Source organism: Onychostoma macrolepis, chromosome 13 (assembly GCF_012432095.1).
Source record: "Onychostoma macrolepis isolate SWU-2019 chromosome 13, ASM1243209v1, whole genome shotgun sequence".
Taxonomy (NCBI): Eukaryota; Metazoa; Chordata; class Actinopteri; order Cypriniformes; family Cyprinidae; genus Onychostoma; species Onychostoma macrolepis.
In genome coordinates, this window is record NC_081167.1 from 9,257,728 (window position 1) to 9,284,520 (window position 26,793).

General features: G+C 37.4%; 1 protein-coding gene across 2 annotated transcripts; it reads right to left on the minus strand.

Moving 5' to 3' along the window:
• Positions 1-25,816, minus strand: vwc2 (von Willebrand factor C domain containing 2). Of its 2 annotated transcripts, XM_058795140.1 has the most exons (5): positions 25,687-25,816; positions 25,427-25,612; positions 20,466-21,216; positions 16,987-17,116; positions 1-965 (listed from the first exon to the last, which is right to left on the minus strand). In XM_058795140.1, the coding sequence occupies exons 3-5, from the start codon at positions 21,132-21,134 to the stop codon at positions 814-816; spliced, it is 951 nt and encodes a 316-aa protein (XP_058651123.1). In that variant the 5' UTR covers positions 21,135-21,216; positions 25,427-25,612; positions 25,687-25,816; the 3' UTR covers positions 1-813. The 2 variants fall into 2 exon arrangements, with proteins under 2 accessions (XP_058651123.1, XP_058651124.1); XM_058795141.1 differs by lacking the exons at positions 1-965; positions 16,987-17,116 and adding an exon at positions 19,464-20,382 and having other exon boundaries at positions 25,427-25,687.
• Positions 25,817-26,793: the final 977 nt, after the last annotated feature.

Consider the following 26,793-nt stretch of genomic DNA (forward strand, 5'->3'; position numbering starts at 1 on the left):
ATTTATTTGAAACATGAAAACACGTACACATAGAAACACGTCTTAGCAAAACGGACCTCAGATAAGAGCACAATAGAGACTTAACATAAATGCAAACATCTGCAAGCAGCTTTTTTTCCGTTTTTGATTTCCTTGAATGGAGACTGAATCCATTCTGCTCTGCTGACTATCCTGACGTTGTGTTAGATGTTACGTGTCACTCCTGACAGTCTTTGACTTTCCTCCAGACACATTGACAGCTGTAGGTGCGTTATACATTCTAATAAGACGGATTGAAGTCGATCCGGTATTAAAACGTTACAGCATATCAAAATACAGTGGCTATAAAAAATATCATTTCACTGTAAATCAGATATCTGAATCCAATCATAATCGTTGAACCAGCACATACATAAATAAATATCCTTTATATGGGTTATAAATCTCAATACAAACTTGAAGTATTAATATAGTTGAATTCGACCCCATGCCTCCTAAGACTATACATGTAACTCTAACGTATGAATCTCATCACTCGTCATGACTCCATGCCAACTCAGAGGCTCCATGGTAGCGAGAGGAAAGTAGCATTTTGCACTATGGCCCTTGGCCTTGTTCCCAGGTTAATTGGCCAGTCCGCTGCATGCTACAGGACACTCTTAGTTCATAGTCATGAACGGTCACAAATGACCGACAGATGTATCGGCACGCGATGCCGGTGTCTTGGCTGCGTGTGAGGCTCAAGGCTGCCATGCTGAGCCCATACGGACCACAGCAGGGATGGGTGATCCAGATCTCCGCAGCTGTCCGGGTGAAGGCTGAGGGTCTCGAGCCTTAGCTCGGCTGGCACTCGTTCTTGCTGCAGGTGGCCTGCCGCTCGATACGCCAGGTGCCCTCCTCGTAGGTGCAGTAGCAGATGGTACATTCATCGATCTTAACCTCTCGGCCGGCTGGGATCACCGCTGTGTCCGCGTAGCAGTTTGGCCCTGTGCACAGATGGGAGAGGTTACATCAAATTGAGAGAAAGCCTGTTGAGATCTGCCAACACAACTGCAAGCCCTGGTTTTGAGTGGCAGTAACTGTCACGGATCAAGCTGAAATTATGTCAACTGACCTCATGTAAGTTTTATGATGTTTTCAAGTTAGCAGTCAATCTAAGCACAATACTATGACCCGAGACAGTTCTTTTTCTGCATGTTCGAGGCTGCAGACCAACAAAGAAATGATGAATTAAATATTTAAGAGGCAAATGATTTTTCACTTGATAAATTACAAAATCGCTTGACAGAGACGCTTCAGTTTATTCTGCTGCAGCTGTGACAAAGGTATCAAATCTAGGGTGTTATTATAATTGTTTTTAGTATAAATTTGCTCAATTTAATCATAATATTTGTGCCATATAAACATCAAAAGTTTATTATGATGACAATGTCACCCCCCCCCCCCAAAAAAAAACTTGATCCAACTGTATAATTGGACATCATTTTAAACAATAACCAATAATTTAATTAATCAAATAATTTAGTTTTAAAATTTGTAAAATATCAGATTTTATAATTATTATTATTTATTTTTTTTAGAACACCATTGTTAATTTATTCAACAAAATGCTGTTGTGAAACAACAATCAGTCAGTAAAGAGACAAATGTATGCCTGAAGAACTTAAACCGTATATAACAGTCATGATTCTTGGTCAATTTTGAATCGGACTTGAAAAATGACTCACGTGTGAACTCAGTAACAGCTATAAATGATTCAATCTGTTTCATGAATCTTTATAAATAACTCATATCAGGCAATCACTCCATGAGTCATTTTTCATTGGTATTCAACACCAGTATGCACAAGATCGTATCTGATTAATTAAAAATAAGCCAATAATGAGATATGCTACCTAGGTTCAGCTTCCAACTAATGATTCTTGGTTCATTTTGAATTGGACATGGAAAATGTCAGGCAGTTCAGTGAGGGAGCCACTTGTAAAACCAGTAACAGCTCTAAATGATTCACTGAATCTGATTCAAACTGTTAACTGATGAATCTGTTATTTAAAATGATTCATTACAAGCAACCAGTTCATAAGAGTAATGTTTTCATTGGCATTCAACACTGGTATGCACAAGAATGTATCTGATTAATAAAAAAAATAAAACAAAAAGCCAATAGAGAGATATGCTACCTAGATGCGGCTTTTGTTTAATGATTCTTGGTTCATTTTGAATCGGCCATGAAAATGCTTGACAGCTTAGTGAGGGAGCTACTTGTAAACTCAGTACCAGCTCTAAATAATTCACTGAATCTAATTCAAACTGTTGAATATGTTATTTCATTGGCATTCAACACAGGTATGCAAAGGATGGTATCTGACAAAACTGAATATGGACGCACACAAAGTCTTCCCACTTGTAACCAATTGGGAATAGATTATAAATTATTCTTGCACATTTTTTGCCGCATTTGTGACAATTTTAGTTGCAGTGTGGATCCCCGATGCAGCTCACTTTATTGAGGCAGGGACATTTCGTCTTGGCATCTTGACAGCATTCGTTACTGAACCCACAGATGGCAATCAGTCTTTATCACAATGGTGTTAAATGTTTCATAGGACAATAGTACCTCTAAAGATGTTCACACTGTAGAGCACAGTTCAATATCAGGCCTTCCATAAAACATGACTGTATCATAACTTCATAGAGGAGTAATTGCTGAGCTCTCTGTGCACCATAAACATTTATCAAGCTGCAAGTGCAGACTCAAACCTTTAGTGTGCTAATCTATAAAGCTCTTCCACTGCATACATTTTTAACTACTCTTATGCAAGTGCTCTTTCAAAATGTAAAAAATTTATACAAATGTATGTTTAAACTTGAATCCAGCTATAATGCTTTTTGAGTAAAGCTGGTTTCTGCAAATAGCTATCGATGAAATCAACACACTGGCAAATAGAATTAAAAAAGACATGGTATAAAACATAGATGCTATAAGCAACAGTATTAAAAGCCATGGTACAGTGGCTTGTGCATGTGCAGTTGTGAAAGCAGTTGTGTTCATGTGGAATGCATCCCATGTCAATAAACAAGCATCCGCGTTCCTGTCTGGTCTTAACTGTCCTATTATTACTGTAAAGGCAAAAAGACAAAACCATGAACAAAATCAAAAAAGAAAACATTCAACTACAGCCAGTGGATGATAGATTGGCACTGCTATGCCACATCATGCACTGGACCATGCAGGTCTAAAATGACTCATCAGGACAAACACTAAATGGCTTGTCACATTCGGAGGCATACGTTATCTAGAAAAAGAGAAGTTGTCACGACAAACTCAGACACTGGCTAGACAAAACCTTGCTTGAAATGTTTGAATAGTTTAAAGCTTGAATAAATGTATGGATGGAAGGCTTTTCACTACAGGACAATCAAGTCTGATCAATTCGAAAAAATAAAGCCTACTAAGTCAGAACAGCCTGAAGTACTGTGCTGAGTTTGGTGAACACAGCTTGAAAGCTTTAGCAGGAATTAATGGCATTTTACACAATACTTTGCATTCATTTGCCTTATAAATGATTTTGGGTGTGAAACAGGGTATGATACTGCTTCGGCCCCATGCTAGAATATGTAAATATTGCATTCTGTGCTTCATGTAAATGATAGCTAATAAAGCTAAAGGTGAAGTTTATGTCAAAATACATTCTCTTAACCTAGTTTATTGTTCATTGGCTTCTATAAGTAGGCCATTCGTGGCATCCGCTCATATCTGTCAATCTCTTTCCAGCTCAACCAATAGCGAGAGTTTGGGGCATGGTAGCAAGCTAAACAGAAGAAATTCAGATTCTGATATAGAATTGCAAGACAAATTTTGAAGACTTGCCAAAATATGTAGAGACAGACAAAGGAGTAAAACAAGAGTAAACATTAGCGCTTTTAAGATTTGGGTTTCAACAGAGATAGCAAAATTGCCAAGGTTCTTTTTGAGCAAAACTTATGTTTTTGTCACGTTATCTCTTTACTGACAAGCCTCAGATAAAGTAGTGAGATATTGTAAGGATATTAATAATTGTAATGGCGTGATGAGTGTAAGGAGCGTTTGCAAAGGTTGTTTGAAAATATGCTTTATTTTTGTAATTGTGTGTGGCACCACCAATTGTGACCCTGGACTACAAAACCAGTTGTAAGTAGCACGGGTATACTTGTAGCAATAGCCAACAATATACTGAATGGGTCAAAATTATCGATTTTTGTTTTATGCCAAAAATTATTAGGATATTAAGTAAAGATCATGTTCCGTGAATATATTTTGTAAATTTCCTACCATAAATATATATCAGAACTTATTTTTTGATTAGTAATATGCATTGATAAGAACTTAATTTGCACAACTTTAAATGTGATTTTCTCAATCTTTAGATTTTTTTGCACCCTCAGATTCCAGATTTTCAAATAGCTAACCAAATATTGTCCTATCTTAACAAACCATACATCAAAGGAAAGCATATTTATTCAACTTTCAGATGATGTATAAATCTCAATTTTGAAAAATTGACCTTTATGACTGGTTTTGTGCTCCAGGGTCACAATTTTTCTCTATAAAATGTTTTTCTCCATAGAACAGAATGCAAACTAAAAAGTCTTGAATTTAGTTGTAGTCTTGAATTTAGTCATAAAAGTCTTTTTTTTAATTTCAAGATCTTAGGTTTGGGGGATAGAAAAACAAGATGATATGTCTTAATGTGAGGGCTAAACTTAAAAAGATTGTGATTTCATTGAATAAATATAAGCTACACGTTTCAGAGTCAAAACGTGGTTCAGCTGTTTTTAAATGAATGTACCTCTGAAGGAAACCGACTATCTTCAGAAAAGTATTTTCAGTTCATCTTATCTGTAATGCCTGATAAAGCGATAAAGAGTATACTATACTATACTGTAACTTATGAATGCAGCACTGCTTTGTGTACAGCGTTACTGGAGAAACCGTTATAATTATTTTCTTCTACAAGTGCCACCTACTGGCAGACAATGAATGTGCATTTTCAATAAGCCCATCTGCTATTTTTGTTCAGACCAGTGTGAAAATTGACCCATATTTTTAAGCAGCAAACACGCAGTTGTAAATGTGAACCGGTGGGTTGACCAGAAGCTATGCCCTAAAAATCTAAACAATTGCTTTTTTTTTTTGCTTTTTTTTTATATAGCCTAATAAGTTATACTTTTGACTCATCCCTTTTCTTAAAAAATGGTTTAAAGGTTAAAATGTTTATAATTTTATAAAATGTTTTGTTTTTGTGAAAATCTGTACCTAAATTGTAAATCATGTCTTTTAAGTCATGTCATATTTTAGCATGCCATAATCAACTTTATTCATATAAACCATAATTTACCAACAAGAAAATTGTGGCCAGTTGAATGCTGAGTGGCTAGTAACTTTGGAAAGCCACAAGCCACAGTGGTTGGTGTACAAAAAAAGTTAATGTCAAGCCCTGATTGGGTGTGAACATTTGCTGTCCAAAATCACTCTCTCATTCACTACTCCCTATTACAGTGATAGTGGCGATCACTGTAATCAAGGAATCAAGGAATAGATTTTGTACATATATGGCTATTCTGCTGGGAACTACTGTACATATAAGAGCTAAATGCATTATTAGTACGCAGCAGCCATGAAAAGATGAAAAATATGATCATGTGCAGTGTGCACACCAGCAGGATACTTGCGAACAAGCTTGGAAAGCTCCGGCTGCCTCCATTCCATTGATAATAAACCAAGAACATGCTGTGTAAAATGGCTTTTATAGTCAGAATTTTTCTATGGGAGATATAGTATTCTTCAGCTATGAGAGACTGCCAGAACAGGCTACAGGACTATGCTGAATTTGGTGGATGTAGTTAGGTTTAGAATTTAAATTTGATGTCTCAGGTTAGAAATTAAAAAACAAAATAAAAAAAAACTCAAAAAGATAATAATGGCTTTGTCAAGCTAACAAAATTAATACAAAAACTATGCCATTAAAGAGAAATGCTACCTAGGCACAGCCTCCATTTACTCCTTTTTTTACATCCCCCAAATAAGGATGAATTGGTATTCAGCCTCTAAAAGACATTATCATAGAAGATGGAAGACTACATAAAAAGAATGCGGGCACATCAATCATCTTGAATATTTGGCCAATGCTGTCAAGACGTCATACAATCCATATTTATAATCATTTCAGAGCAAACACTTCAGATTCCTGCCCCCAAATATCAAGACTGTGGAAGTAAAAGCAGCTGGCACAGCTGATTCATCGTGATGGGTTATATCTCAGATCACCCTATGGCTCTGTACTATACGTGTGTTAATACTGCTGCCATGTATGTTTAACAGTTGCATAACAGAACATGATTATGTATTGTCGCATTACATGTGATCATTGGTACACAGAGAGAGGGGGTAGAGAAAGTTGAAAAAGGAGGACGAAGAGGATCGGGAGGAAGATAAACATGTTGGGTACACAGCAACAAACAAAACAGCAGTGGAGCAGTACGCATGCTGCATTTTTGGCAGTGGAGAGGAGTGTTTAATCACGCTGAGCAGACCCTTATCCTCACCACCTATCAAAGCACTGCTGTAGAGGCTAAATTCAAGAGAGAGCACCATTAAAGACTTTGGTCCATTCAGAGATGAATTGCATTCCCCATGGTACAGTGGTAATTGAGATAAAAAGCAAAGGAGGAGGAAAGGAAAGCTTGGATCCTGAAAATGACATGATCTTTTAAAGCTCATTAGAGCTGATGCTCACTGAAAGAGCCGGGATCATAGCTCACACTGTTCTGAGAATAAGTAAAAAGAAAAAGCCCTCTAATGCAGTTCTTTAGTACGTATGCATTATAAATGTCACTAAATTTACTTACTTTTGTGGAAATAATGGCTGGGCTGGGATGGGTGGAGAAGGTGTATGCAGATTTGCAGGTGTATATTTTATTCTGGAAGTGCCAGTGGATGGACTTCACTAAAACATTAATGAACGATTTCAGCATTCTCATAATAAGTCACACGCAATGCCGTGGACCAGGGTAGTGTTGCACCAGCTGTTTGTTAGTTCTTACTTAAAATGGAACATAAAGTACACACTAGGGGCTTTGTAACTACTTTATTTGATTGCACCATTTGTTCTTAAGAAAGAATAGCTACAGTAGCAAGTCATATGATCGCCGTAAAATAAAAAAAAAGTGGAATAATGACGTTAACCCTCAGTGATCCAATAACTGTCAAATATGTGAGCAGAATGTAGTGAATTTCAGTTTATTCTTAATTATCAGTACAGTATATCCCTGATCCTTGAACTTCTTTTGCCTCAAATAAAAAAAAAATATTTTACCACTGAAATATGATGCTACTTAAATGAATAGCTTATATGGCTGATATAATATGGGTGATATAAAGACAATATTGACACAAAATGCACCAAAAGTGCTCTCCGTACTGAAAATGAAAATTTGCTGAAAATGTTCTCATCCTCAGGCCATCCAAGACGTAGATGAGTTTGTTAAGGACACATTATTATGACTTATGGGCTGGTATTTTGGCCAGAAGCAATAGGTTAAATTTAAAATGTCTTGATGTTTGTGTTTCTCACAAACATGTAGCTGTTCACTTCACAAGATGATAACTGATTGACTGGAGTCATTTGTGTATTACTTGTGGATAGTGCTGGGCAATATACTGGTTCAAACAGTAAACTGGTTTGAATTAAACACACAGTATGAATTAAAAAAAAAAAAAAAAAACGGTGTTGTGAACTGAGTGGGGATCCCTATTACCTGCATACACTTCTGACTAACGGTTGGAGAACTTGTAGAATTATTAATAACACACAACTAATTCTTTAACTGGGCATAACCTGTAAATGGCCGTTAACAGAGAGTGAAATATTGGAAGAAAATCCTAAATACTGAATTGGGGTGAGGGTTTATGTATCTCTGAGGGGGACTGATTGACTTAATAAAAAATTAAGATGTTATTTTTCTTTCATCTAACATCCATTACTGCATATTAATGTAGTATTTAAAAGCACAGCACTGCTTTGTTTAAAGTGGTAACCAAGGAAACGCTGTTTTGCTGCTGTTCCATAAGCGCCACCTGCTGTCAGAGTGTGAATTTGCGCTCTTATTCAGCCCATCTGCTGTTCGTTTTGCGCAGATATATTTTATATAGTGTAGTTTCTCAAAGCTAAGGTCAGACCATTCTGTTTTTGCTTAAGATTTTGAAATTACACAATCTAATTTACATCAACTGTTCATGCTTTATAGCATGTTTGTTTGGATCATGATTAAAATGCAGTGATTCTGCAACTGTTTCATGCATTCTGATGGCACAGGCAGGGGAAAAAACATGATAAATCATGAAATAGTACGATCCGAACAGTCTTACAGTCTGAACATATTCTACTCTTACAGAATCCTAAAAAAACATGATACAGATTTTTGTTTAAACCGACCAGCACTACATGTGGTAATGCTAGTAATGCTACATTTCTACAAATCTGTTCCAAATCTTAGACGGCATGAGGGTGAGTAAATTTTCATCAATTTTTCTAGTTTTTTCAAATTTTAAAACATTTATTTATCATGATTGATTTTATTAGACATGCACAACACAGACCAATGTACACAGAGGACTGCTGTTTAGGTCGGGCTTGTGTTGATGAACCACTAACCAAGTAATTTATTCACATAATGTTCTCTCTCTTAATATGTAAATGAGTGTCAATGTCAACATTGCCATGTCTAAAGAATTGAAGTATTATGCAATTAAGTCAGTTTGCTATTTCATTCCAACCACTACTCCTTCTGTAAATATTTAGTTTATATAGAGTTCAACATTTCAAGTTTAATGGTGCAATACAAAAATATTTTATTAGTGTGTATGCTGTTACTTTGCATCAAAACAAGGTTTAGCTATAACTTACACACAGCTAGTAACAACCGGCCCCAGGAATCTTTCTAATTTGTTGAGCTTTCATGTATGAGAAAGATGCCTTTAACATAAATGCATGGCATTTTGATTTCAGACATCCGTTAAATACATTCTCCTATCTGTGCGATTTGCTTTTCAAATCCTGTTCTCCTACTTTCCTACATCTCCTGGGCATAAAAGACTGGAAAAATAGTGTTTCAGGAGAATGTACAGAGAGCTGGAGGTGCTGTGCATATAAAATCACTGTCCTCTACTTCTCTCCTTCAGTATCGCAGAGAATCAAGCCCCATTACAAACGGATAAAACCATCAGCGCAACAAATCCGGGCGAACATATTTCTCCAGAGGAAGAAAGAAAAAGAAGAAGTATTTGAGATGAGCTGAGGCCTGAAAGTGATTTCTAGGGCCTCTCTTAAGCCCCCATGAATATTTCTCCCTCCAATTTTTTCTTTCTTCTTTTTTTTGGGAAAATGCAAGTGATCCCTTTCTCCCCCCAGCAACGTGGATTTTCAGGGCTTTCGGCTCATGCTCGAAATGTTTATTGCAACCTCCTCAGATTAGCAGTGACCCCAGCGTCTGAGCCCTTCTAGAAGAGGGCTTGTTTCCTTGTACGTTGCCAAGGCAATGCCCCACATGAGAGGAGGTCGACAAAAAGGAAAGGGCTGCAGGGAAATAAAAAGCATCTCTTCCTGTTTGTAACACATGCGAGGTATTAGTAGATATTTTGATTCACCTCAGTGACTCTCTTTTGAGTTCCCTAAAAAGTTTAGTTCAAATTCATTCACTGATTTGTTCATCCATATACCAGTAGGTCTTAGCATAATTTTACAATGCATGGTCATTGATAATTTCTTTATTCAAATATCCTCACCCCCTTTCTGTCTTTGCTGTGAATGCAACTGATTCACATTTGCAAACTAAACGAAAATGACCACCTTGTAACATGTCGCAGACAGGCTCACGTCGGCGGCAGTTTGCCCAATTCGACATGTTGAATCGGCGTCGGGGCTGTTGGGACCGTCGGCGAGAGATAGAACTCTGATTGGATGTTCAGTTTAGCAAACGATGAAGGCGGTACAGACAGAAGGCTGTTTAAATGTTACGTGTTTTTTCCCATTCATTCTAATACGCGAATGTTTTCAACAACATTTCATGTTTTGAACAACATGAGCCGCTTAAAATTATTAAAGTTATCAATGTTACTGATATTCAAAATGGTAAGCAAGCTCTGCTTTGTTTACGTTTTGTATATCTGCGTTTATCTAGTATATCTTTGTTTCGGTTTCTCCTTTTGAATGACGAATATATACTATTGATAGCTGCTGATATAGACGCATGTGTTAGTTTGCCGTCGGCTGTAGTCTGTGCGGTGTGTTCGAGCGCAGCTTTTTGGTCCGACGCTGCTGATGCGAGGCGACAACACCGTCGGCTTTCGTCGCCGCTAGTTCTTTGAAGTCGGCTTGGTGTGTCCCGGGCTTAAGGTCAAAGAAAATGCTCCTACAATGACTCGTTCAGTGCCGATTTGAGTCGTGCATTAGCCTTTGAAAGAAGGAAAAATGTTATGCTTTTTAAAAGGAGATACTTCAGTGAAGGAAAAAATATTCATTGTCAGAGCCAGTACATGAAAATAAAAGACAACTATTTGTTCACTTTAAAGATTTGCTCACTTGTTTGTTGAAAAACACTGATGAGCCAACTTAAAATTTTAAGGCAACCAGCTTCAGCAGATTTTTGAGTTTTCTCAACTTATTTTTGTAGGAGATTTTTGAATTGTCTCAACTTTTTGTTGTATAAACTTAAAACAACAAGTTGAGTAAACTCAAAAATCTGCTGAAGCTGGTTGCCTTAACATTTTAAGTTGGCTCAACAAGTTGGCTTTTTTTTTTTTACAGTGTAGGCAGTCATGTGTAGCTTTATAGTGACTAATTGCATGTGGTTAAAGATTATATGACCAGTATGCTGTTTTAATTATCCTGCAAAAATTCCTGATAAAAGCACATTTATCCTTACCTAAAAGAGGGTCTTACATCTTTGGGAGTTTGTGATATTGGTGCAGCTTACTCTATGAATCTTAAAGCAGCAAAAAGCACTCAAAAGAATCACTCAATGCCAAGTTTCTTATTTACTGACAGTCCCTCAGTGAGAGAAAAGAACGCGGGAGTGCTATGACTGAATCGGGATGGGTTTTTTTCATCCCGTCCCAACATTGCAGCTCCTCACAGATGTTCTTTGATATTCATGAACAACTGCCTGGGGTGGATATTAGCAATAGCGCTCACTTTCATCTCCCCCCATGGCACTTCCTGAAGTGTCTCCCAGCATACTCCTCCAACAACAGAACCAGGCAGCGCTCTGCACGGGAACATAATACTTCATTCAGTAGCTAAGAAAGAGGTGCTTACCTCTGCTCTTCATGAGCAACAAATAGAGATATCAGCCCTCGTGACTGCTTTATGCACCCTTTGTGCTTTTCACGTGTTAACAACCACTTAAAATTAATGAAACTGTGGCTAATAGGATGAAATGCGCACCACGGCCTTGAAGATGTAGGTGGCCTTGCACTGCTTGCTGCATTTTCTGCAAGCTACTGATGCTGGCCACAGATGAATCAGCTCAATGATGAGGTGTTCTAATGACTGAACAAATTACAAGCATTTACGTCTTTTGAATTGTGTGCTTTCTGTGACCTGAGCTAAAACAGTCAGAGGGGGAGGCTTTTGTAGCCCCTGCTGGGTATGCCGTGGTGAGCGTGAACCGAGCACAAGATTATGATTATGAGAGAAATGCTTGCAACCCATTTAGAAATCGATTCTCCTCACTGCTTCCCCATTCAGTGTCAAGTCTGCCAACCAAAATGAAGACGACAGCCCCCATTTCTACTGCAGCTATTATCATTTCATCCCTTAGACACCACATTTTTCTCAAAGGGCCGGTCTTTCATACAAAGGCGCAGTCAATCAGATGGTAATTGACTCTTAATGGTACCAATTAAATAATCATTCTCCTTCTGATTTATTGGACAAGTCACTTACACAGAAAGTTGAAAAAGTTTTGTTTTGAGCAAGGGGTCAAGTTTTAGCTGGTTAGCAATGCTCCTTTACCCCTGCTTGCAGATACATTAACCGATGCTAAGAACCATTTTTTTTTCCAATGACAGCCATTTGAAATCAGCTGTGCATTCTGATGAAAGAAACATATAGCACTAATATTTCAGTATTTTATTGTGCCCTACTCATTTTTTCTTTTTCTTTTTTTTTTGTTGTTGTTGTTTTTTGAAGGGCTCTTAATAGTGTAAATTGGAGTTATATCCATCTGTTACTTTTGACGTCACAGCTTAGGATGGTTTCTATTGAACTGCCCATCCATCCAACCATTAAAATTTGTGGCCAGTAAGATGTTTAAAATACATTGCTTATGTTAACCAATACTGCATTTATTTGATCAAAAATACAGTAAAAACAGTAATATTCTCAATTACTATTACAATTTAAAAGAATTGTTTTCTATTTAATATATTTTAAAATGTAATTTATTCCTGAGATGCAAAGCTGAATTTTCAGCTGCCATTACTTCTGTCTTCAGTGTCGCATGATCCTTCAGAAATCATTCTAATATGTTGATTTCTGATTTCTTATTATGATCAAGGTTGAAACCAGTTGTGCTGCTTAATATTTTTGTGGAAACGGCAATGCATTTCAGGATTCTTTGATAAAAAGAAAGTTAAAAAGAACAGCATTTTTTTTTTTTTTTTATCTAATTTTTGTAACATTGTAAATGTCTTTATGGCCACTTTTGATTAATTTAATGTAGCTTTGCTGAATAAAAATATTAGTTCCTTTCAAAAAAATTCAAAAATCTTACTGACCCAAAACCTTTGATCGTCCATCTGTAAATCTTCAAAACTGTCAGCACCACTAGCCCTGTGAGTAGCACGCCAACATATAGCACCATTGCGCTGCGGGCATCCTAAGTTAAATTTCCGGCTCGTGGACATTTCCTGATCCCGCACCCTCTCTCTCCCCCACATCACTTCCTGTCACTCACTATACTGTTCTATCTAAATAAAAAACAAAACTGACAAATTTCCAAATATGGCTTGCTGGCAGCTGGTCTTGATAATCATTACTTTTCAAGTCAAAACGTACAACTATTTGAATTAATTTGAATTCTTATTCCTTGAATTCAAATTTTAATTAAAATTCTGCATCCTGTTTGCTACAACAACTGAATTCAAATTGTTCAGGAATTGTTAACAGAGCACAACCCTCTTGCGTTGCCATAAGCCCATCAACATTGGCATAATGTCATTTTGGCTCCAGAGTGATCAATCATGACATTTCTGGCTCAAATGACTGGCCCTTCAGAAGTGACTCTATGCCCGATTTGAAATCATGTACTTCCAAGGGGTCCAGTGTCGGTCGTTAAAAAAATGCCAATGGCCTCCTTGGTGTTCTCCTGTCAAACGCTAAGTTTGTGTATGTGATTATTATCCTCATCAGATGCCATGTTAGAACTAGCTTGTCACAGCCGGCACCTATCCTACGGTGTCACCACGCAAAGCTTTGAAGTCTTACTTTTTGAAGAGTGCAAATCTCATGGGGTCAGAGCATCTGGCTGCTTCTTGCACTGCATCTGTGCAGGAGTCTTTGTACCTCAGACATTCACAGCAAAAGCCTCAGAGGTGCCACCCATCGCACTCGTGTCTCTCTGTGATCCACCCCCACAAGACATGCGGATGAACCACAGGAAACAGAAACAGAGCATTAGAGTGATTTTATCTATCGAAACAATTCCGAGATCCAATCAAATTGCAGACTACCTGGCAAGCGCGACGAAGCCGAGACAAGCCACGGTATTACGGCACGCTGTGAAATCACTAGGCGGCTGTAATCTTGTGCGTTGAGCAAAAATGTTCCCAATCCATCATAAAACCATACAGCTTGACTGCTTGAGTGTGCACATACATTTGTAAAACTGTTTGAATTCACCACGGCACAACTTGATGAAATTGGCCCGCTTTTGTTCCTTGGATTCCATCTCACAGCCAAACACCAACTGAGATATTTGATCAGGGAGTCTTGGCAGCATCTCAGCATCTCTAAACATGTGTGCTCTTTAAAATAATTGCCCCACATCACCCTTCCCCCCATTGTCCACACTACGCTGAGAGTTTAGCTGCCGAGTCAGAGATCCATTTACCAAGTCATCATTTCTTTTCTGCTGAAGGAGGCAGCGTGGCTGCCGGTGCCATATTAGATCAGGATCCAGGCATACACAAGAAGCAACAGTCTTGGACATGCTGTCTAAAAGCATCTCAAACAGCTCTATATAACCCACACTGATTCAGAAAACTTCTCCCAAGACATTGTAATGTGTTCCAATCACAGAACACTCACATACTAACCCGAGGTCACTGCTTTTCTTTCCAACCCCCGCCTGAAAAACAGTCCTCTGGCCAAAAAGAGAACAACAGCACGCACAAAGCAGACAAAAGGTCTGTTCAGAAACCCAGTGAGCTGCCTCGCTGTCTGCTGTCTACATGTCTACTGAAGCATCTTAACTGCCATCACATAAATAGCATTCCTCATTCGACTTTCAATTGATTTCATTAACACATGCTGCTACAGTATATTAACAGCACAATACTACAATGAAATAAATAATTCATTTTACATGTAAGAGGTCACTGTGCTATAAAAAAAATCCTGTATGTTTCAGAACTCAAAACTTTCTCGTTAGTCTAAAAACAGCTTGTGGAATGTGCCACTTTATGATGTAATAGTGATGCTAAACACCGCTTCCACAGAAGAGGATCAACGCCTGCTTCTACATCGCTGCCTGTTTAGCTCCGCCCACCAATTCACGCACGTAGTAGGTGGCAATGACAAGAGCGGTAAACGCAGATCTATGCAGAAACAAAACGATAAACTTTATTTGATTACCTTAATTTGAATAACATGCCAGACAGCGTCAATAAGAACTTGGTCCTTTGTTTACTTCATTTTACCACGGATTTGTTTACAAACAAGGCACAATTTGACGCAGAACACTGAGTATTTAGCATTTTTAACCTACCATAAATCACTGCAGCGTCCATCAGTGAAGGATGTAGGCTGTCAAACATACACAATCGTTAGCATTTACTTCCGAAACTACAATAATTAAAATGCTTATTCAAACAGAGCGTTCCGATGAGGGGGGTTAAAAAAAAGTAATGGGAAAGTAGCCCATTACTTCTAAATTATGATGTTTTTTTATGTAAAAAGCTTGATAACATTATAAGTGGACCTCAGAGAACAGTACAAAATAAAAAAACAAAGGTAGTTCATTACCCCTTTAAAGCATTTGGTATCATTAAGTAACAATGAACAATACTTTTACAGCACTTCTTAATATAGAACAAGGTTAATTTATACATACTCATACATATTTATGTGTTTTTGCTTTTTTTTTAAATGTATAAATTAACATTAGCTCATGTATTATGAATGATCAATACAATGATCAATACTATACAAAACTACCATTTAAAAGTTTTGAGTCAGTAATTTTTTTTGTGTGTGTGTGTAAAAAGTTAATACTTTTATTCAACAAGCATGTAAAATCAAAAGTGGCAGTAAAGACAACATATTAAAAAATTATTTAAAAAAAATAATGTTCTTTCGAACTTTCTATTCATCAAATAATCCTGATTTTAACTTTTAAAACATGGTTTCCTCAAAAATATTAAGCAGCACAAACAATAAGTAACAATTAGTAATAATATTTCACAATATCAAATAAATACAGCCTAAATACAGCTAAAAACACTTGACCAACCTGTCACAAATCCGGTTCGTGGTCTTCTGTTTGACTGCCACAAGAGGTCACCTCTCCATCATATTGACTCTCACACCACACAGCCTGTTACATGTCACTCCGGACTACAGTTCCCATCATCCATTGCACTGATTACACACACACAGCTGAATGCCCTGACTAAGAATATTCTTTGCCTTGCCTGTGATGTACCTTTGTAAATAAAGCCTTGCACATGGATCTGCACGTCCCGTAACACAACCAACCAATTGCTGTTCATTATTAGTTTTTCATGATAGTCAATACATGAAATAATATTAAGAAATCATATTCATTTAAAAAAAGTGTTACCATTTTATAAATAACTTTTCCATTCCGAATGAACATTTTAGAAAAAATTTATTGATAATCAACAATTTTGTTGAGTTCAACATATTGCCTTATAGGATTCCCTTCTCTGCAAAGTATACATGTAATGCACTGCCTAAGAATTCGTCCAAAAGAAGGTATCTCAGATTCCTCGTGGAACAGCCTTCTTGTCGGGAGCGCGCCGAACATCTCTTAAAATGCTGCTTCTGTAGGCAACTCACTAGATTTTGTAACAGAGCAAAAAAAGACTGCCGTGGAAGGGTGCTTTTCATGTAGAGTGGCTTTGAAAATACTTCCGTCTCTGCAGCGGGCGCTTTGACGAGGGAGTACATTTATGTACCTTATACTTCTGTATTTGCAGCCAAATGGAGGAAAAAAAACATGTGTAAAAGTTTAATCATCTGTGCCCTAGGGCTGGAGAAAGCAGACTGCAACCGAAACACCTGCCTGTGCTAATCACCTCACCTCCTGGAAACAAGCAGAACAACTTTGCAGGTTCATTAGTGCTATTGCTGTCTGAATAATGCATGCCGGCAACTATCTTAAACAAAGGCCTGCAGACAAATATGATCTCCTTGGGTTTGAATCACCTCACTGAAGTAAACTGGCTATTATAGAACAATAAGATGGATGCACACGTAGGCCATACGAGAGGCGGTGAGATCTGCGGCTCTGTGCATGCTTTCTGTGAATTTTCTTCATGGTATGGTAATTGAGTGAAGTGGACAGAAGTCTCTGTGGTCATTTTACAGAAGCGATTCTAACCTATCTCTCTCGCGCTCCTAGGGGACACAGCAGGGGTTCTGCGGTTCAGGGGATGGCGGTTTGAGAGGTATGAGAAGGAATAACAGAGAAAGAGAGAAATGCTCGAAGAACAAGACCACTTACCGCTCTTACACACCGGGCAGCACTGGTCAGGCTCATATTCCGGATCAACACACTCAGTCTGTGGGCAAGCTGACACTGAACACAGAACCTCTCCACTGGGCTCACAACGGCACTTCTCGCATGGAGACACCTGGAAACACAGGCAGACGAGAAACAAAACCTTCTGTAGCGACCTTCGTTATACTATTACGATCATCAGATGAAGAACAAGAGCTCAGATCTTTGAGGGAACTGATGAGTGTTCAGTTTAATTGATGAGCACGCTCTTCCTGCCAATCACAGCACTTGGAGTATATTAACAATGCTTACCTAATTCCTTCTGGCAATTCCTCTGGCATTGCTCATCTCCCTTCCTTTCTTTCCATATTTATGTCCATGGGGAACTCTGGGTCGTGCCTTACGCTCCAGTCCATTTATTATGGATGAATATCAATACCTGTCTACTTTTTTTGAGCGATTTTTCAACTACAGGCACTTTTAGGTCCCGAGGGTTGATTTTCATTAAAACTCCCCCCCCACCCCCGATTTTGTTATAAGAAATTCATATTAAAACTATCTTGGAAACTTTTCAGCGTGCCTTCATTTATATTTGCTATTTTTCCAATGACTTTTATATATAGATTTTACCCTCTTCTCAGACCCAGCCTTTTGATGTTAAAATATAAGAATCCATCTTATCCAAATAAAGTGTGAACCATAAACCATTTCTATTTTTATTGTGTGTAAACACTTTATGATAAGGTTCTATTTGTTCACAATCAGGAAAAAACATTAGTTAATGTGAGCTAGCAATGAAAAATACTTCTAAAGAATTATTATCTTAATGTAAATATTAATATTTATGACTACAAAATTAAAATCAAAAGTTTTATCTGTTAATTGTATTTAATGGACCTGAGTTAACATGAACTAACAATGAACAGTTGTATTTTAATTAGCTACTGTTAACAATATACTATAATATAATATAATATACACAAATATTGTGACAAATGTATTGCTCATTGTTAATGTTAGTTTAATGAACTGACATCAACTAATGGGACCTTATTGTAAAGTGTTACCAATGATTTATACATATAAAATATGACATACTTAATGACATTTAATACTTAATGACATTTCCTCAGCTGTAGCATATTTTCTATCACAAACAACAATTTTGCCACTAATAATTTACCCAGTGTGGGAAGAAAACCTTCAAAGTCCAGGTATATATTACTTGTCAACAGAATGGTAACACTTTACTTAAAGCCTTTATGTATAATGCATTATAAATGATTATTAAAGGATATAATCCATTATAACTATTCATAATGTGTTTTGTAATACATTATATCTTGTCGTAAATAATTATAACTGAATTTAAAATGCATAGTGTAACAATAAATTGATAAGTGTTATCGGGGCTGCATCCGAAAACTGAAAAATGCTGCTTTTGGAGGATGCATTCCAAGATGATCGATTATTGAAGGCAGCATAGATGTATCCTTTGCTGCCGTTGATATCCCACAATCCTGTGCGTTCCATTCCGTGATGGTTGAGCTAAAAAAAAATAAAGATGGCATCTGATAGTGGCGTTTGATGGTCAGTTTGTGTGTAAATGTATTTTTCTGACTAACTTTTTGCACTTTTGAATGTTATTTCTAGTGAGAAATCAGTATTATAGTAATTAAATATTTTAGTTATCATCAAAATTCGTTCTATTTTGTTGTAGATCATTAAAGCCTAGGTTTACAATGCATTATAAGGTGCATTACAAGGCGTAATTAATGCATTAAAGCTACTTTTATAATGCATTTTACATAAAGTAAAGTGTTACCTAATATTTTTTAACAGTTGCATTCTGTCAAAAGTATGCAAAAAATCTGGAAGTATTTTTAGACGTCTGTATCTACGATACTTAAAATGCTAGTTATGAAATTAGCCTTAGTAGGGGAAAGAGTCTGCCATTTTATTCCATTAATGTTTAAAATGTCATTTCCACCACCATCATTTTCATGAATGGTGATTTCAGATGTGGTGGAAATTATGGTTCAGGGAATTTTGCTGTGATTCATACACTGTCGGACATTGTTAGAAGACAAATTAAATCAAGTAGCAAGTTCAAAAGTGTTTAATTTTTAAAAATCCACTGCACCCAAAGTGCCCATAGTTAAAGAAACAGCTACATACATTTTATGAACCTGAGCCGAACTGTATCCATGTGATAAATTCAGAGTCTTTCTGTCACAGAGTGGATTTCTCAAGCATTCATGTGACTCTACAGATGTCTCCAAAATCACATACTGTATATACAGTATGAACAAATGATCAGTTTTGCTCACTGCTTCTTCTCTGCTTTCAAGCATAAAATACAAAAGACTTTTTGGCATCAGCATTTCTGTAAAAAGAACCTTCTGCACACAGTATCTCCTGAGACAATCTTCAACGAATCAAACAGAGGACAATGTGTCACCTCCAATTGTGATGGAAAATAAAATCAAAATTCACAGGGGGTTTCTAAAATTGAAAAGTTCAACAGAGGCGAGCACGGATTCATTCGGCAGCTCCCCCCAAGAGGCTTGCGTTGTAGGACTAAACAGATATGATACTGGGACTCATTTTGTTCTGCCGAGGGTTTAATTGTTACCTTTGCAGTCTGCATATGCATTAGGTGCGGCTGAGCAGAACCAATAAATTCAGTGCTTGGTCATTACCACTCTTTGTGAAAAGCGCTTGTGCTGACTTCTGCATTAATAAATCTCACTGCTCGCCATAAAGCTCAGGTGTTTTGGATAAGGACTCCAATGACACAGGAGGAGGAACCCATGAAAATTGAATCAAGAGCATAAGCTGTAGAAGCAGCTAATGGCTTTGGCTACACTGTGGGGCGAGACACGCAGTTCAAAAAGAATCATTTGTGCACCTGCTGCTAACTCTGAAACTGATGACATGCGTTTTTCACTAAAGGCAAAATTAGAGAGCATCATAATAGGGCCTTACAGGGAAAAAAGGGCCTGTTGTCTTTTCTTACATAACAGCCTAAGCAAGATAAGTCACCGTTAGTTCCACATAATAATTGAACTCTTCACACTTTCAGAGCAGAAAATGCAGGAAAAACAATATTTTATCTTGTTGCGAGCCTCCTCCCTGGGGAAAGACTGAGGAAGAGTGATGGATTAAAAATGAAAAAATGTGCAATTTTGAAATCTCATTTTTGGCTCGCTGGAATCAATATATAATCAAGACATGATGTGCACACATTAGATTTCTTCAACTGGACAGAAAACTCCACTGGACCACAAAAATTCAATTCCACTCAATAACGAACAGAGATTCATAGGAGTAAAGATCTAAACGCAAGGACTTCACATACTCTGCCATAAAATAAAGGTCACTCTGGCACTCCTGACACTGTTGAATATAGATAAAAGAGAGGAATAAACCTAGTTAAAGTTGGCATATGGATAATGAAGCACTTAATGTGTTGGGCTAACCTTAAACTCCTCCAGAGATGAGTAGATCTTTCCTCGAAATTCACAGTAGTTTTTCTTCTCTTTGCACTGCGGGCAGCACTGGCTGGTGTCGACGCGCAGGCAACGAGGGTGAAGTTTTGGACACTCTGGTTGGGCGCACAGAGGACCCTCATCTGTGCACAAGCATGGGCAGGTGGAGGGTCCCGGGGTGAATTTCTCCCCGATGGCGAACACAAACCCCGTTTCGTCCATGCAGCCTTTCCCCCTATAATCGGGGTATGCATACTCATCGATCGCATCCAGAGAGACGTTGGCCTCTTCCGTTGGCGCCTCTTCGGTTTGCTTGAGCGATTCTTGCTCAGTCCAGGCTTCGAGGGTCTTGCCTTGCAGTTTGGACCCTCGTCTCAATGAACTCAAGTTGGGTCTGGTCCTGCTAGAATTGGATTTGTTCCCACCCTTGATCCCCTCCAGTTCAAGATTACTCAGCTCCTCCAGACGCTGCTTTGCACCGGGGCTCAGCGCGCCCTCCTTGGCCTGGGTCAGAACGCGCTCCATGCGCTCTTTCTCCCCTCCCTCTGGCACTGACACAATGGGATTGCCCCGTGCGCTCGTATACAAGAGCCAGCTAACAAAGATAAGTCCTGTTGTCATGGCAGCCGAGTGAAGCATCTCGCTCCTCTCCACCAGCATAAAATGACAGGACTGCACCTGAACTCACATTACAATCCTCAAATCGCAGGTAGAGTCTAGTACAGCAGAAGCATCGTCACATCTGTAAAAGAAACAAACTACAGAGTTCAGCACCATGGACAGGGGCAATGCAATATGTGACCCTGGACCACAAAACCAGACTTAAGTGTAAATTGAGATTTATACATCATGAAAAATAAATAAGCTTTCCATTGATGTATGATTTGTTAGGACAGGACAGATTTGGCTGAGATACAACAATGTGAATATCTGTAATCTGAGGGTGCAAAAAAATCTAAATACTGAGAAAATCACCTTTAAAGCTGTCCAAATGAAGTCCTTAGCAATGCATATTACTAATCAAAAATTAAGTTTTGATATATTTACGGTAAGAAATTTACAAAATATCTTCATGGCACATGATTTTTACTTGATTTTTGGCATAAAAGAAAAATCAATAATTTTGACCCATACAATGTATTTTTGGCAATTGCTCCCAGTTCCTCCTGGGAAGTATTGTATTTATGAGTTTGGAAGTTTTGGTTGGATCACTTCGGTACCATATTAATTTAATATGATGTGTTATTTTTATGTTTTTATTTGATTTATGAAGCTGCTGCTAATTGAATTGCTATATATCCTATTGTAATTGTACAATAATGTCATATTTTGTACAAACAAATTCTCAACAAATTTTCCGTCAATACAGATGCTGCACCCTTTGCATCCGACATATTTTCTCAATGACATGTCCCCAACTTCAAAATTATGGGCTTAAAGAAAGTTCAGAGTTTTCCACATGTAATTACAAATTTGTGGTCTTGTTCATGATCGTTCAACTCATAAATACAATCTTTCAGACACGACTTGAATGCATCATCAGTCAGAGAAGTTGGCTACAGCAGCTATTAAACAACTGACCCAAAATCCATTCTCTTAAGGAGTGCAACACTAGAAACAGTGATCTACAACACTCCTTTAAAAAACACTTCAATGATTCTTCAGTCAAGTTGCAATCATGCAGGCTGTAACTGATTCTGTGCTTCGATAGATTTCATGAAAATATAATATGTATTTAACAGAAGTTTTGTTTCATTTAACCAAAGTTGAACAGAATATAAAGCAGACTGAAATAATAGCTACTAATTTTTACTAACAACTAATAAGCATAATCATTCACTGATTGCAATAAATTGACCAAATTTGAATAAGCCATCTTGAATTTGCAAGCATTGCCTGTTTAAACATTCCATATGCTCACAATCCAGTTTTCAACAATAGTTTTGTGGTTCAGACCCATTTACTGTCCTCCCCAGTATGCACTAGAGTATGAATAATAATGATTGCATTGTGTGACTGTTTAAATTTCTGTAGTTTTTATTATTATTATTATTATTATCTTATTATTATTTTTTATTTTTTTCATGTTTAGTAATCTGTTGCCAGGACAGATTTGTTTCACTAATGAACAAATATTTAATTGTTACCCTTGTCATTTTTCATGTAGCAAGTGTCGTCTGTGAGGTCTTTAATGTATTAAATTAATGCTTTTTATTTTATGAGTGTTTGTGTGGTGAGTGTTTATGTGATGTGGTCAACAGACAACAAAGACTTTGCTCTTAGTCACTCATACATTTCTCATAAATAATTGAGATGGATAATATATGTAAAGTATAAAGAAATCTTCAGTTATGTAATGTAAATAAATTATTGATAAAATTACAAATTGTTATTTAGTACTAATAAGATTGATATTTGTTTTAATTCCAATTAACTGTATTTGTTTAACTCAATTAATTGTTTTATTTGATCTATTTGCAGAATTACTCACATTTAAGGAGCTGATTTGATTGATACTGAATTCTAAACAGAGCTATATGTAATTTGTTGCCATAATTTTAAGTAAATGTAACGTAGACTGTACAGAATATTGCCTAACACAGAAAATAATCAAATATAATTAATTAAATAATTTATTTTCTCTCTTTTTTTTTTTTTGAGGAGATATGCAACTTTCCCATGCTGGAAACGTGTGAAGGCTGACTGCCTCGGGTGTAATCACACATAGCGACAGCAATCTTCCAATCGCACCTCCACGCATCAATTTTCACGGGGGTGATGGACACGAAAGTAAATTGCCTCAAGGGAACTTGAGTCACAAGCACTTCAATAACTCCTCTATTCTCCGTCCAGCTAAGCGCAATCAATTCACTTCAATTGAATCTGTTAAATGACACGAAGAGGTTAATCGTGAAATAGATTTAGATGGGGGGAAAAGGGATCGGTGGGAAAAATATTTAAGCAACATCACACACTCTCAGAAATAAAGGTACAAAAGCTGTCACTGTGGCGGTACCTTTTCAAATATTAGTACTTAAAGTGGACATATTTGAACCTAATAGGTACAAAAGTGTACCTTTTGAAAAGGTACCGCCCCAGTGACAGCTTTTGTACCTTTATTTCTGAGAGTGCACAAGTATGATTGCTGTTGTGCTGAATATCAGCATGGCTTTAATTATGCTATAGGCACAAGGCTGCAGGTTATCACAGCTATGCTAATATTAAAGTGACAATGAAACGGAAGTTGCGACAGATCTTTTCTTATGTATTGTGATGTACATCCGAGTGTAGTGGACTATCAAAAAACAGACAAAAAAAGTAAGGTGGGGACTTGATTCTATCCGCCAGTTCTTGATTGGATGTTGAAATGTGGGCATCGCACTCAAAAGTGGAGGTAGATACATACGAGCTTGCATGGCGAAATGATTGTTGATTCCATTGTAAGGAAATAACGAGAAGAATAACAAAGTGCAGTAAACGGTAAAACTGTTTGCACTACAAACCAATTTGTTCATAATTAAGAAAATAGGCTACATTAAAATAATATGGTTAAGACATACCAGTCTGCAATATCAAGCAGCAAAACTAGCTGTTTTGTACAGCTAAAAATAGCTGGAAGCCAATGACACCAGAAGCCAGACACATTAAATTTAACATGCATTTAGAATTTGCATTGCATCAACCACAGAAATTAATCTTATAGCCTACTACATTTACATTGTGTTTATACACTTATTACGTTTTAGTCAAAAAATGGGCAGTAACTTATATTTCTTCTCTGTCAACTAAAATATACCACAAGCCAAACCTTCCACGATTTAAGCCGCGAAGCGACTTCCATAATTGAAACCGGACTAGAACCGGAGAGGGTCGGAGCGCTCAATCGGCTCAGTCGGCTACAGCTCCACTCCGGGTTTCTCACTCACGAGATCCGAGAGCGATCGCAAAGCCTGAGAAAACACCAAAACCTAACTTCGGAAAACCCGATCCCCGTTACAGGTAAAATGACACAACCGGACCTGGATTGGCGAAACACCAAGGCTCCAGTTTATTTACTTTTTTTATTTTTACTATTTTTAAAAACCCGGCCGCTCGCGCCTCGTTCCACTTTGGCCGCCTCATAAAGGCTCCCGTAGTCCGAAGGCCGTGAACACAAATAAGCTTAGTGATAGCCAGGCTACAAGTAGTGAAACGTCCCAGTTCTTTTATACGACGCTCGGCCAAGCATTTTAAACAGTACAATGTGTTGCTGTTAAACAACAACGAACAGCTTAATGGGGGAAAAAATCGAGGAGGGAAAAAGCTGAGTGGAAAAATATGCCATCAAACAAGATGTGCAATAACTCATTAAATGTGAAACACTCAATTTCAGACGAAAACGACATCATTAACTGTTAATCTAAACTCGCATTTAAGCATAAAATGCCATGCATGCAGCTATCTCAACTCCAGTCCCTGTGGGCTGTGGAGCCTGTTGATGCATTGCACAGGTGCTCTTCACAGCATCATTCACATCCACTCGAAAATCACATCTTCAGCCTCACATTTAACCATAGTAAGTGTGACATCTCAGGTGCAAAATCACTTTAATAACTGAGGCAATCATTTGGAGTTGAAGCTGAGAATGAGAAAAAGAGGCGTAGATAATGATGCGACACAAAGCAGATGCAAAACCACTGTCTGCGCTGTAATAGAAGCTATTATCCTTACTATTCACATCACCCACATAAGTTAATCAACGTAACGTAACCCAAAGAAAAAGCCTTGACGGAAACCAAACATAACGAGTATCGTAGGCTACTTAACTCTGCGCCCGTGAATATCAGTTCTGTTCATACTGGGCACGTTTAAGCGCATCGGTCATGCAGAACAGTACACGGACTCTTCTTAAACGTTTAACTGGAACTTTACAATGCCATTTAGAGGCGTTAAAACAGACTAGACGTCCATACCTGCATCTTTCCGTCGGTGTGGTTGATGTGTTGTGTAGATAGTTGTCACACAGTTGATATCGAGGCTCGTTCATCAGTCTCCACATCACCTCGCAACTGCACTCAGGAAATAGGAAATTTAGTTTTAATGGTGCCACTAACGAGGACGTCAGGGCTGTTAATGTCTCCTCAGCTCTTGCCGGGGAACTGAAAGAAAGGAGTGGACTCTTCAGCATCAGTGACAAAAAAAACAAAAAAAAAACATAAACCGGCAGACTTACGTCACATGGTGAGGAGTTTAATGAAAATAGTGCGTCGTCTTTCTGACCACCAGGTGGCACATTCCCTTGCTGGACTCACACAATTCACTCTGTGATTAATCATTCGTTCACGTTGTTTTGACAGAGCCTATCCATTCTCAGATCCGTCTCGAGATGTGCGATGAGCGTGTCTGTTTTCCAGATTGCTGTGTTGGCCTTGATCACGAGATTCTGAGGACAAAGAGACATTTGAATGTGCAGGTATAAAACTGATGAAAATGCATGAGGATTGAACTTTTCTGCCACGATTAGGATGTAGTTGTTTTTGTTTTTTCCAGTTATGAATAGTGAAATCAGAACGTGGAGTTTTTATGTGTTTGTGATGATATTTGTTAAGCCTTTATCATAACTCTACACTTAAACCTAATCCTCACAAAAACCTGTCGGTGTCAGTAGATTTGAAACTTTTTGATCTAAAGCTGATATTCACATAGTAAGTTCCTAGTATAGTTAGATTTATGTTGTTTGTGCATAGATCTGCTTATAATGACTGTAGACTAACCTATAAAATAAAACATTTTTAGAATAAACAAATTATATTATTGATCTTAATTATTATATTAAATGAATGTAATTATTTATTATTTTAATTAATTACTGAAGTTATTTTATGTCTGTTTTTTTTTGTTTGTTTGTTTGTTTGTTTGTTTTTTTGCCAGGAAATGCACATTGAGATTAAAAATATCTTTTACAAGAGCATCCTGGCCAAGATTGTCAATAACACAACACCCACTTGGGTCTAGCAAATAGCATCCATCAATGCACACAAACAGAAATAAAGTAGCAAATAACAATAAAAAGAATCAATACATAACTAAATCAAACAAAGAAATGTTTTACACTACCATTCAAAATTTTGGGTCAGCAAGTTTTTATTTTATTATTATTATTATTAATATTTGTTTTTATTCAGCAAGGATGCCATAAATTGAGCAGAAAATCAGCATATTAGAATGATTTCTGAAGGATCGTGTAGCACTGAAGACTGGACTTCGAAAATTCAGCTTTGAATCACAGGAATACATTTCATTTTAAAATATATATTAAAATAGAAAGCAGTTACTTTAA

Coding starts and splice junctions, on each gene's coding strand:
- vwc2 (XM_058795140.1), bottom strand. CDS start 21,134: ATGCTGGTGGAGAGGAGCGAGATGCTTCACTCGGCTGCCATGACAACA. Junction 17,117..20,465: donor CATCTCTGGAGGAGTTTAAG/GTTAGCCCAACA, acceptor CTGTGTTTCCAG/GTGTCTCCATGCGAGAAGTG. Junction 966..16,986: donor CTGCCCGGTGTGTAAGAGCG/GTAAGTGGTCTT, acceptor ATCTGTGCACAG/GGCCAAACTGCTACGCGGAC.